The sequence below is a fragment of the Dermochelys coriacea genome, chromosome 23, assembly GCF_009764565.3.
Source record: "Dermochelys coriacea isolate rDerCor1 chromosome 23, rDerCor1.pri.v4, whole genome shotgun sequence".
Taxonomy (NCBI): Eukaryota; Metazoa; Chordata; order Testudines; family Dermochelyidae; genus Dermochelys; species Dermochelys coriacea.
In genome coordinates, this window is record NC_050090.1 from 15,314,553 (window position 1) to 15,323,956 (window position 9,404).

A 9,404-nucleotide genomic window follows, 5' to 3' on the forward strand; every position below is an offset into this window, starting at 1 on the left:
GGTCCCGGATGGGCGCCGTTCTGCTGGCTCCTCCCTCCCTACGCCCTTCCCTTGCGCGCGCGCTTCGGCGTCGGTCCAATGGGAGCGCCGCGTGCTCGTCACGTGGCCTGAGGCTGGTGGGCGGGCCCGCTATATAAGGTTCGGCCGGGCGGCGCTTCGGCCACCTTCTCAGCAGCTCCATCCCGGGACAGATCCGCTTGGTGAGTGGGGGAGGTTTCCCGTTGGTTCGGGGGGCCGCGAGCGGGGCCTTTCTTCGCTCGGCCCGGGAATTGGCGGTGGCTTCGAGCCTTCCTGTGGGGGGAGTCGTTGAGGCCGTAGGGGCGGCCCTAAAATGCGCATGCGGGGCTCGAGGAAAACGTTGATGGCCTGGGGGTTCTCTTCGGTTTTTGTGAGGGGGGAGGCCTTAATTGTGCCCATGCGCGGGGGAGCCTCAACCGGCCTGGGGGGGTGGAGGAACACGGCAGGCGCGCATGCGCGGGAGGCCCTTGCGTCGTCGTGTTGTCTCAGGCCGTTCCCGCGCCGGGGGTGCGGAGCGGAGGAGCTCGGGAGCGCTGGAGTGGTCGGCGTTCCATCGGGCGCCGGCCTCGCGCTCGCGGCCACGTGACCGCCGCCGCCATCTCTTCTGCGCGGGACACAAGATGGCGGCCCGTGGGGGGAGGGGCGCGTTTGCCTCCATGCGGGTGGGGCCATGTGGTCTTCATCGGGGTGGGGGTGAAGGGCACGTGCGGGGAATGTGGACTCCCTGTGGGATGGGGGTGGAGTTTTGGAAGATACTTCATGGGGGTTGGGTCCTTGGGGTTGCTTGGATGAGGGCTGGATCTGGAGGCGAGGGCTTGAAAACAACCCTTGTCCGGGATTGACCCCTTTATGTAGTGGGTCAGCTGAGCCACATACCCTGCCCGAAGCCTGGGGCGGGAGGCTGTGGGGTCACCCTGTGAGCATAGCTCTCACTAGATTAGCAGCTGTACTGTGGAGGTTGGCAATCCATCCAGGAGCTGGTGGTTACATTCCCTCCATCAGAGAGCTAGAAGCAATGGGGAGCTTTAAGGGTATGTTGTTGGGCTCTGTCTGTTGGTGGTGCTCCCTATAATGGTCCTATAACTCGATCCTAGAATCCCTTCTCCCTGTAGGGCGGGAGCAGATAGTGATAGGGCTTTGAGGAACATGCCGAGGATTTCAGGCTCCATAAGGCCCCCAGCGAGAAGGGACTCTCGGAAGAGCAGTGGTGGTCAGTTGCTCTCAAGGAGAATGTTACTTCCTGCCCGGGGGAGGAGGTGAAGTTCTAGGGCACCTCACCAAGGCAGGAAGGGCTGAGTCTGATACTGGAGAAAGAAAAGGACTTGTGGCACCTTAGACTAACAAATTTATTTGAGCATAAGCTTTTGTGAGCTATAGCTGGAGAGTGTGCCTCCCCTGCTGCAGTTTCTACTTTTCTTTCCTCCCCTTTCATGTGGGGACTGCCCCAGGCTGGGTAGGGAGGAGCCCTGGTGTAGCTGTCCTCTGTTCTTTCTAACCACCTTGTATCTCCTTCCCCAGACGACGACTCCTCCTCCTCCTCCTCACCATGTCTTCTGAAGAAGGAAAACTCTTTGTTGGGGGTCTGAATTTTGAGACTGACGAACAAGGCCTGGAGCAGCATTTCGGCTCTTTCGGACCCATCTCTGAAGGTCAGGATCCGGCTATGCCTGTGCACCTGGTCCCTACAGCTGTGAGGAGAATTGGTTTTGCTGGAGCACTGGGGGGCTGTCATGTACCCAGGACCTCATTGCAGTGGGTGCTTAGGCCCCTGCTCCAAAAAAGCTGTTTTGTTCTAAGCCTTAATATCAGCTGCCTAGTTAAGAGTTGTACAGGTCTTGTAAGAGGCCATCTGCTGATACCACATGGCAGGTTCAGATACAACAGTGTGGTCAGGTGCTGGGATATCCTGAGGACTAGCATGGTTATCTGACATCCTTAGTAAGTAAGGATGATTTGTAGACCCAGGCCAATTCCTATTGCATAGGCTCAAATAATTTTTTGGTCCTCACCCTTTATTTCTTCTCTTTCCAGTGGTCGTAATTAAAGACAAAGAAACCCAGAGGTCCAGAGGCTTTGGCTTCATCACCTTTGCCAACCCAGAACATGCGTCGGATGCCATGAGAGCTATGAATGGAGAGGTGAGTCTTTCCGTGCTGATGGGGGCTGCTGCCTAACCCGCTCTCCCTGTGTGCCTAGCTCCCCATTTCTTAAATGTGTCTTGTTACTCTGCAGTCCGTGGATGGGCGTCAGATCAGAGTTGACCATGCTGGGAAATCCTCCCGTGGATCCAGAGGTGGCTCATTCGGTGGCAGAGGACGAGGCCGCGGCTACTCCAGAGGTGAGTCTAGCAGCCATGTTGGTCTGAGCTGAAAGCCAGCTGGCCCTTGGAAGGAAAAGCACTCACATCTTTGTCCTTTGTGCTGCAGGAGGCGGAGACAGAAGCTATGGAGGTGGCCGCTATGACAACCGAAGTGGAGGCTATGGTGGGTCCCGGGACTACGGCGGCAGGTAACTCATGCAGAGGGGTGGCTTGTACCCTGCTGGTGACCAGTTGGAGAAGGGAGGACCCAGGCAGAGCCACCAGAATGATTAGAAACTCGCTTAGTAAGACTCCAGGAGCTCTATGTAGCTTAACAGAGAATGTTAAGGGTGGCTTGATTGAAGTCTGTAAGTACCTACAGAGGGACCAACACTTCGATATTAGGCATGCTCTGCTCAATTGAAGAGGTCTGACATGATCCAAGCACTGGAAGTTGAAGCTACACAAATTTTAGAAATAAGGCACGTGGTTTCTAAGTGAGAGGAATGTTATCTACTGGGAACAAGTGAGGATTCTCACAAGTGTGGGGATTCTCCATCACTGCTACATTTGAACTCAAAATTGGGTGGTTTTTTAAATAACTGCTTAAGCTAATCTTGGCTGTCCTGTCTTATATGGGTCAGATTAGATCAGTGTTCCCATTGCCCTTAGAATCGGGGGTGTCTGGAGCCAGTGTAAAACAGTTGTGCTTTGCTTTCAGAAGTCAGGGAGGATATAATGACCGCTACTCCTCTGGAGGCTCTTACAGAGACAACTATGACAACTAAGGTAGGTGAAGCTCAGAGAATGAAATACAGCACTTCTCTTGCTTAGCAGGTATACTTAAAACCTTTGCAACGCACCATCTTGTGCTGAGCAGTGGCCATACTTGAGGCTTATTATCTGGGACGACTCTATCCGCCTTTAACAAGCCTGTCCGAGACTTACTGCCAGGCCTTGGTTCCGTGACCCTGGTCGATAGCTAACATTAAATGCATGTGGAGGCTTAGAATTCCATTTAACGCAAATGACCGCCATCGAGCGTCCAAGTGACTAGCTAATTGGGGGAGGGGGAGTCCTGGAGATTCCTAGCCTCGCTGAGCCCAAAAAAGTCTAGCAGTTGGTGAAATGCTACAAACATGTCCGTATGCTACAGTGCCTTTACGATTGTACCTACTTCTTGTCCTCAGCTCGCAACGAGTAAAAACCCTTCCTGACTCAAGATCGTCCTTCCAATGGCCGTATTTATAAAGAGTTTTGGAGCTTCGCTGAATCTTATTGTTTAGTTATCTACCTGTATCTTCCCTTTTGTAGTCTTGTCACACGCAGCCTGACAGCTTCTGCTACAAGATGGCCCATTGAGACTTTCCTCAAGAAAGCTCTGTTTGTTTTTGAGGTTTTTTTAAAGCATTTTTGAAATCTGGTTTATTTTTCTCCTTTTGATTTGTCAACAACCCAAGGTTTCTTTTAAATTGCCAAGACGGGGCCCTGAACTCACTCTAACACATTGTTCCCGCAAGCTGGATATTCTAAGACAAGTGCAATGATGCCTTGGAGTTCTGTTCCTTTAGTGTATAGCAAGGGAGGGGTGAAATGCGCGGCAGCCTTTGGTATATCTAAAGGGACACAAGTGACTCGTAAGTTCGATCTTCAGAAAAAAGGTATTTTCAGTGTACAATGTAACAGCCCCCAGAACTAAGACTTGCAAAAACTTTCCACGAGAGGTTCTTGAAAATGTTTGTTTATATTGTCCTTTTTTTACTGGAAGAAATGCGCATAATTCCATTGGTATTGTATTTGAAGTGGTGAAGGAATTCCTGTATTCAGTTCTCTGGCTTTACGAAGCCTATTAAAAGACCGTTCTGAAACGAACTCTTTGCTCTCGACATTTTGACATTTCGTTGCACTGCACAAGACAGACAGAGATGGGAGTGAGGTTAGGGTAGAGGAGACTGTTTCTGATCCCATGTACACTGACCTAAATGTCACTGTACATGGAACCAGAAGGCAGCTTGGCCCTGATCTCCTGTCAGTGTAGCACAAACATTAAAACCCGTTATCCCCTCTGTCTGCCTTGTTGAGCAGCTTAAAATACCGAAAGGGGTTTGCAGTCTAATTCAGCTTCTGAAGCTTTGCGGCTACATCAAGGACAAATTCCCAACTAAACCGGCAAGCATTCTCAAATCTGGCTCCAAACTTAGCCTTAATACCAGCACCGGTTTCCATGACTCCTTGGGTGCTCCCTGCAGCGTCTTGCAATCCAAACGTTGCTGTCTGTGCTGCCGCATGAGCCACAAATCGAAAGTGCTTGAGCCTAAGCTGGAAGCTCTAGCAATTGGATTTGGTGGTGAAGGTGATTTTTAGGAAAGAGTCTTTGGTTTCTAAGAAACCAAAAATGATGCAGCTGGCTGTCCAGTGATGCCGGTGGATCTTGAATTGTCTAGGCTGCTCAGTTCCTAAACAGCACGAATCCCTAACTGAAGTCGCTTCAACTTCAGCCGGCACATCACATCTTCCATTAGTGCCCTCCATTCTTGGTAGCGGTGGCAACAGAAGCTGGAAAAGAAACAGTAACTTAAACCACTGAATCTCCTGGAGCTGGCGCATATGCCAGGGGGTACGGATGCCCCTCGCTCTGAGTTGTGACACTGGCTGGGAGGGTGTATTTGCTCGCCCTTCCCAGGGTGCATGGGAAGCTAACCTGCGTGGCCGAGATTAAATCCAGCAGCCTTGACCATAGTTGATGAACCTGGGAGGTGTCTTCCCAGCCCACAGCAGCAGGATGTGTCAAATCATCCCGTTAGCATGCCGCCGCCTCCCCCCCACCCCCCTTTGGGGGTGTCTTGTACCTCCGTTCTCCTTTTAACACTTCCATCTGTTGGCCGAGCAGTCAAGAGGCACTGCTCTTTGGACCTGGCAGCCTGGTTAGCACAGAGCTAGGGTCAGACAGCCAGCTGGTGTCAGAGGGGTAGGTGGGCCTGTTGTAGCTAGCCTTGTCCTGATCTTACCCGCTGTGAGCATTCTCTGCTAGCGTATGGAAACCAGTGTCCTTCGAGACCCCGAAGTGTGTTGTGACTCTCCTTCAGTGCGATCCGTGTGAGACGAAAGCTGCTCTCTTGCCTAGTTCATTTGTGGATATAGTCCTGTAATTCGAGGTAACTCTTTTGCTCGTGTCCGCATCTTCTCTCCTCCACAGCTCGTTCCCTAGGGCTAACGCTGGTTTTTTGTTTTGTTTTTTTGACTTGACTCTTTTTGGGGGCCTGTCTGAGCTGTGCCTAACCCCTACTTCTGTGGGAGTGGGGGGAGGCAGTCTGGACTGTACCGAACACCCAGCCTCCCCCTCGCGATCACTGCCGTTTGGTCCAAGATTTTAATCCATGCCTTGTGCAGCCCTTGGACTCGTCTGCTGGGAGGGGCTGTTCCCAGTGCAGCGGGCGGGTGGAGGGGACGCTGGTGCCTCTGGACCTGCCAGGTTAAATTGCTATGCGCCGGTGACAAATAGACACCTTTTGGGTAGGGTTCTCAAAACGTGGGGTTGGGGGGAGCCTCCATAGTGACTGACTTTCCAGGGCTGGCCAATGGGTGGCATCGGCCAGACCTGGAGTAGCCTGCTCAGACCGCCGGGTTCAGTGAATGGCTTGTAAGGTGCTGGGTGAGTTGAGATGGGCTAGTAACACTGCTTTGCTTTGGCAGGTGCAAGAGGACAGGGCGCCAGCTGCACTACCCTGAAAGGAAGGGAATCGGAAATTGGAATGGACAGTTTGACCCCAGGTACAGATCCTGGCCACATCATGGCAAAGGGCACAACTCCACCATGGCTACAAAGCAGGGGTGGTCCCATATACCATTGTGCTGGGATGGGAGTGGATGGAGGAGGGCATCCAGTGACTAGCTCGAAGTGGGGTGGACAAAGTTAGCAGCTTAGCCCTGATCTTGGAAAGAATCACCTGCCCGGACCCTTCTGAAGCATAAACCTGTGTCCATCTCTCCTTCCAGGTGGTCGGCACACACGGGAGTTTGCCACAAAGGCACCCGCAAGCCTGAGCTGGACGGTCCCGGTGGCTGCTGTGGGGAGAGTCAGGCCCTGCTGAGCCTGTTAGCTGGCAACAGCACAAATGAGCAAATCATTCCTTGGCCAGAGTCCTTTTTAGTGTAACAATAAAGGCTGCTGGACCCATTGTCTGTGGTGAGCCTCCTTTGGGGCTGAGGAACATGGGGGGGACTCCCTTTGTTGTCCCTGTGTTGGGGGCCAGTCTGGTGCCAGCCTGGAAGAGGAGCTGATGCCGAGAGTTGGCAGTGTCAGATCACTCTTGTCCACACTAAGTGGAGTAAGGCCTGGGGAGGGGGTGACAGCTGCAGCCTGAAAAGGGAAGGCGGCTGGCAGCCCAGGGCTGCATGTTCCTGCTTTTCTCTCAGTAGCTCCAGGCTGCTGGACAGTGGGCTGAGCAGATGCCCAGGAATGTACCTTATTTAGCCTGCTTGGAGCTTGGCAGCTTCCTTCCTCTTAAAGCAGCCGCTTTCCCCAGGGGAGGAAGCAGGCCCCTGCCAGGCGCAGAAGCTAAGCTCCTCTAGGGGATGACAGCCAGTGCAGGCTTCTGATCTCTTCTGGCTGGCCAGCCTCAGCTGGGCTCTCTCGCCAGAGCCAGTGGGCACCTGCTCTGCCTCTGGTCTCTTCCTTCTGGGCATAGACAGGTGCAGCCCCTGCACTGGAGGGGCTCACATGACTGCTGCTTCAGTGACAGGGCTGCGGGAGCTGTGGCTGGAAGGGGGCAAGCAGCAATGGCTGTCTGCAGCCCAAGGCCTGTGGGCACTGGCAGGGAAGTGCCTAACCACCTGGCCCTTACTGCCCAGGACTCAAGGGAGTAGTGTCTCTCCACTCCCTCACCCAATATCTTGAGTTCCTGGGTGGCTGCTAAGGGTTTTCCCAGCCAGCCTGCTGTCAGCAGCAGCCTTTGGCTGAGATTTCCAGGCTGGAAGGCGCCAGTGTCCTTCCCATCAAACAGTCTCTGGCTACTCCTCACTATGGTGGGTTTATTGTCACCAGAGGGGGTGGGGCTGGCTGGGCAGAGGAGTTAGCTTCCTGGCAGGCTTCCTCTTAAGCCTACTTCCTCATTTGTGTGTTTGACATTGCACCAGTTCAGACCAGCCTGGCCTGTGATGCTCTCCCCCACCATGGGGTGAGACCTGGCCCTAGCAAAGCAGCCTGCTGAGCTGCCCTTCCACCAGCCCTCTGCTTCCAAACCCACTCTACAGGGTGAGGGCTGGGGGGGAGACCCTACAATAACAGTGGCTGGCTCTCCTGTAATGACACTGCTGCATGTTGGAAGGCATGGGCCAAACTGGGCCTGGTTTGTAAATAAAAGGGCAGCTGGGGCCTGTGGGGTGGGTGCTCCCCTGGGGAGGGAGCAGGCCTAGCCATCTGCCAGAGAAAAGAGACTGAGGGTCAGGCTTGAGAGTTTTTCCCTCCAACCCCTGTTGGGAAAAGCCCTTTCATCCCCCATGTTGCTGGGCGTTCACTGCTATCTTTGTGTGTACACCCTTTCTCCCCCCCCCCCCCGTGCCTCATCTCCAGCTCTTGGCCTGGGGCCCTGAGAGCAAGAGCTGTAGGCTACACCCTTCTTCCTTCCTCCCCCCAACAATCCTAAACTAAACCAGCTTTGCCCCCAACTCATCACCCTCTCCTCAGTCAGCATAGGGGGTGCCCCAAACTTCTTGGCATGGACAGGAGAGAGGCAGAGACTACTCCACCTTTGAGCTGGGTCTAGCCTCAGGGCTGGCGGACTGGCTGGCTTACTTGGGGGGTGGAGCTCACACCAAGGAGAGCCCAGGGGCTGGGCTGCCAGCTGGGGGCCTGGCACAGCTCCTGGGGCTGGTTGCTACACCCTGGCTGTTAAACAGGCCTGTGAAGGAACCTGGTCAGTGAGGCAGTCCCCCAAGGGGTTGCACTCTGCCTGCTGGGCAGGCCATGTGCCTGCCACCCCTCTAAGATGGAGCCCCTCAGCTCTGCTCCCCCTGGGGTGTGGTCAGAGCTAGACAGTGGGGGGGCTGAGACTGTTGGGGGGCTGGTTCTCACCCCTAATTTCTTTCTTTCCCCCCAGCTCTCACTGCATAGTCTATACCCATGGGCAGGCTGGTTCACACATCCAGTTCTCAGGGCCTGAGGCCCATGATTGCAGAGGGGGCTGCTTCTCACCCCCTAACCCGCACCACCATCCCAGGCTCTCAGTGCCTATAGCAATGGGGGGGGGGCTTGTTCACACACAGCTCTCAGGGTCTAATGCCTGCGGGTATGAGGGGGGCTGGTTCTCCCCACTGTGCCCCCCCAGCTCTCAGAGCCTGGGGCTTCTGGTTATGGGGGGCTGGATCACACCCCCCCTCTGCCCTCAGGGCCTGGGGCCCATGGTTATGGGGAGGGTTCAATCTCATGCCTAACCCCCCCAGCTCTAAGGGCCTAGGACCCACAGTTATGGGGGGGCTGGATCGCACCCCTAACTCCCCCCAGCTCTCAGGGCCTGGGGCCCATGGTTATGGGGGGCAGGATGGCACCCTTAACCCCCCCAGCTTTCCCCCCAGGCCTGGGGCCTATGCCATGGGGAGGGAGATTTGAAGTGGGCGTGGCTTTAGTCCCGCCCCTTCCACCCAGTCCAGAGTCCTGTCTTCGGTCCTGGCTCCGGCCTCACTCACCGTCGGCCAATCAGGGTTCTAGAAGGGGGAGGGGCGTGGCCTTGGTATCGTCTGTCAATCTGTGCCAGCCAATCAGCGTTACTGTCACGTAAGGGGCGTGGTCTTAGCCTGATCCGAGCACTGGCCGTTTCAGCCAATCAGCGCTCCCGGCAGTAAGGCAGCTTCTCCATAAGCCAGTCATGGCTTCAGGCGGTGAGAGGTTGTGGCCCTGCCGCTGTCTGTCTCTGGGCCAGCCAATTAGACGGTCAGTGGGCGTGGCTTTATTGTTTCCCTGTCTGTTTCTTACTCAGCCAATCAACGGTCCCTGCGTTATGCGGGGGCGACCCCGCTAGCCAATCAAGCCTCCGGCCCGGGACGGGGCGCGGCTCTTGTTTCGCTGACCAATGGGCGGCGCGCTCATAGG

At 55.0% G+C, this 9,404-nt stretch overlaps 1 protein-coding gene across 4 annotated transcripts; it reads left to right on the forward strand.

The window, feature by feature from the left end:
* The first annotated feature begins 49 nt into the window (after positions 1-49).
* Positions 50-6,495, forward strand: LOC119847320 (RNA-binding protein 3-like). Of its 4 annotated transcripts, none has more exons than XR_006276716.1 (8): positions 50-200; positions 1,537-1,667; positions 2,050-2,156; positions 2,251-2,356; positions 2,445-2,526; positions 3,042-3,106; positions 6,011-6,088; positions 6,314-6,495. XR_006276716.1 is itself a non-coding variant. In XM_038381996.2 (7 exons), exons 2-6 carry the CDS (start codon positions 1,565-1,567, stop codon positions 3,103-3,105), a joined length of 465 nt encoding a protein of 154 aa, XP_038237924.1. In that variant the 5' UTR covers positions 51-200; positions 1,537-1,564; the 3' UTR covers position 3,106; positions 3,508-4,189. The 4 variants fall into 4 exon arrangements, 2 of the variants coding, with proteins under 2 accessions (XP_038237924.1, XP_038237926.1); XR_006276715.1 differs by having other exon boundaries at positions 51-200; positions 3,039-3,106; XM_038381996.2 differs by lacking the exons at positions 6,011-6,088; positions 6,314-6,495 and adding an exon at positions 3,508-4,189 and having other exon boundaries at positions 51-200; positions 3,039-3,106.
* Positions 6,496-9,404: the final 2,909 nt, after the last annotated feature.

Coding starts and splice junctions, on each gene's coding strand:
- LOC119847320 (XM_038381996.2), top strand. CDS start 1,565: ATGTCTTCTGAAGAAGGAAAACTCTTTGTTGGGGGTCTGAATTTTGAG. Junction 2,157..2,250: donor TGAGAGCTATGAATGGAGAG/GTGAGTCTTTCC, acceptor GTTACTCTGCAG/TCCGTGGATGGGCGTCAGAT. Junction 2,357..2,444: donor AGGCCGCGGCTACTCCAGAG/GTGAGTCTAGCA, acceptor TTTGTGCTGCAG/GAGGCGGAGACAGAAGCTAT.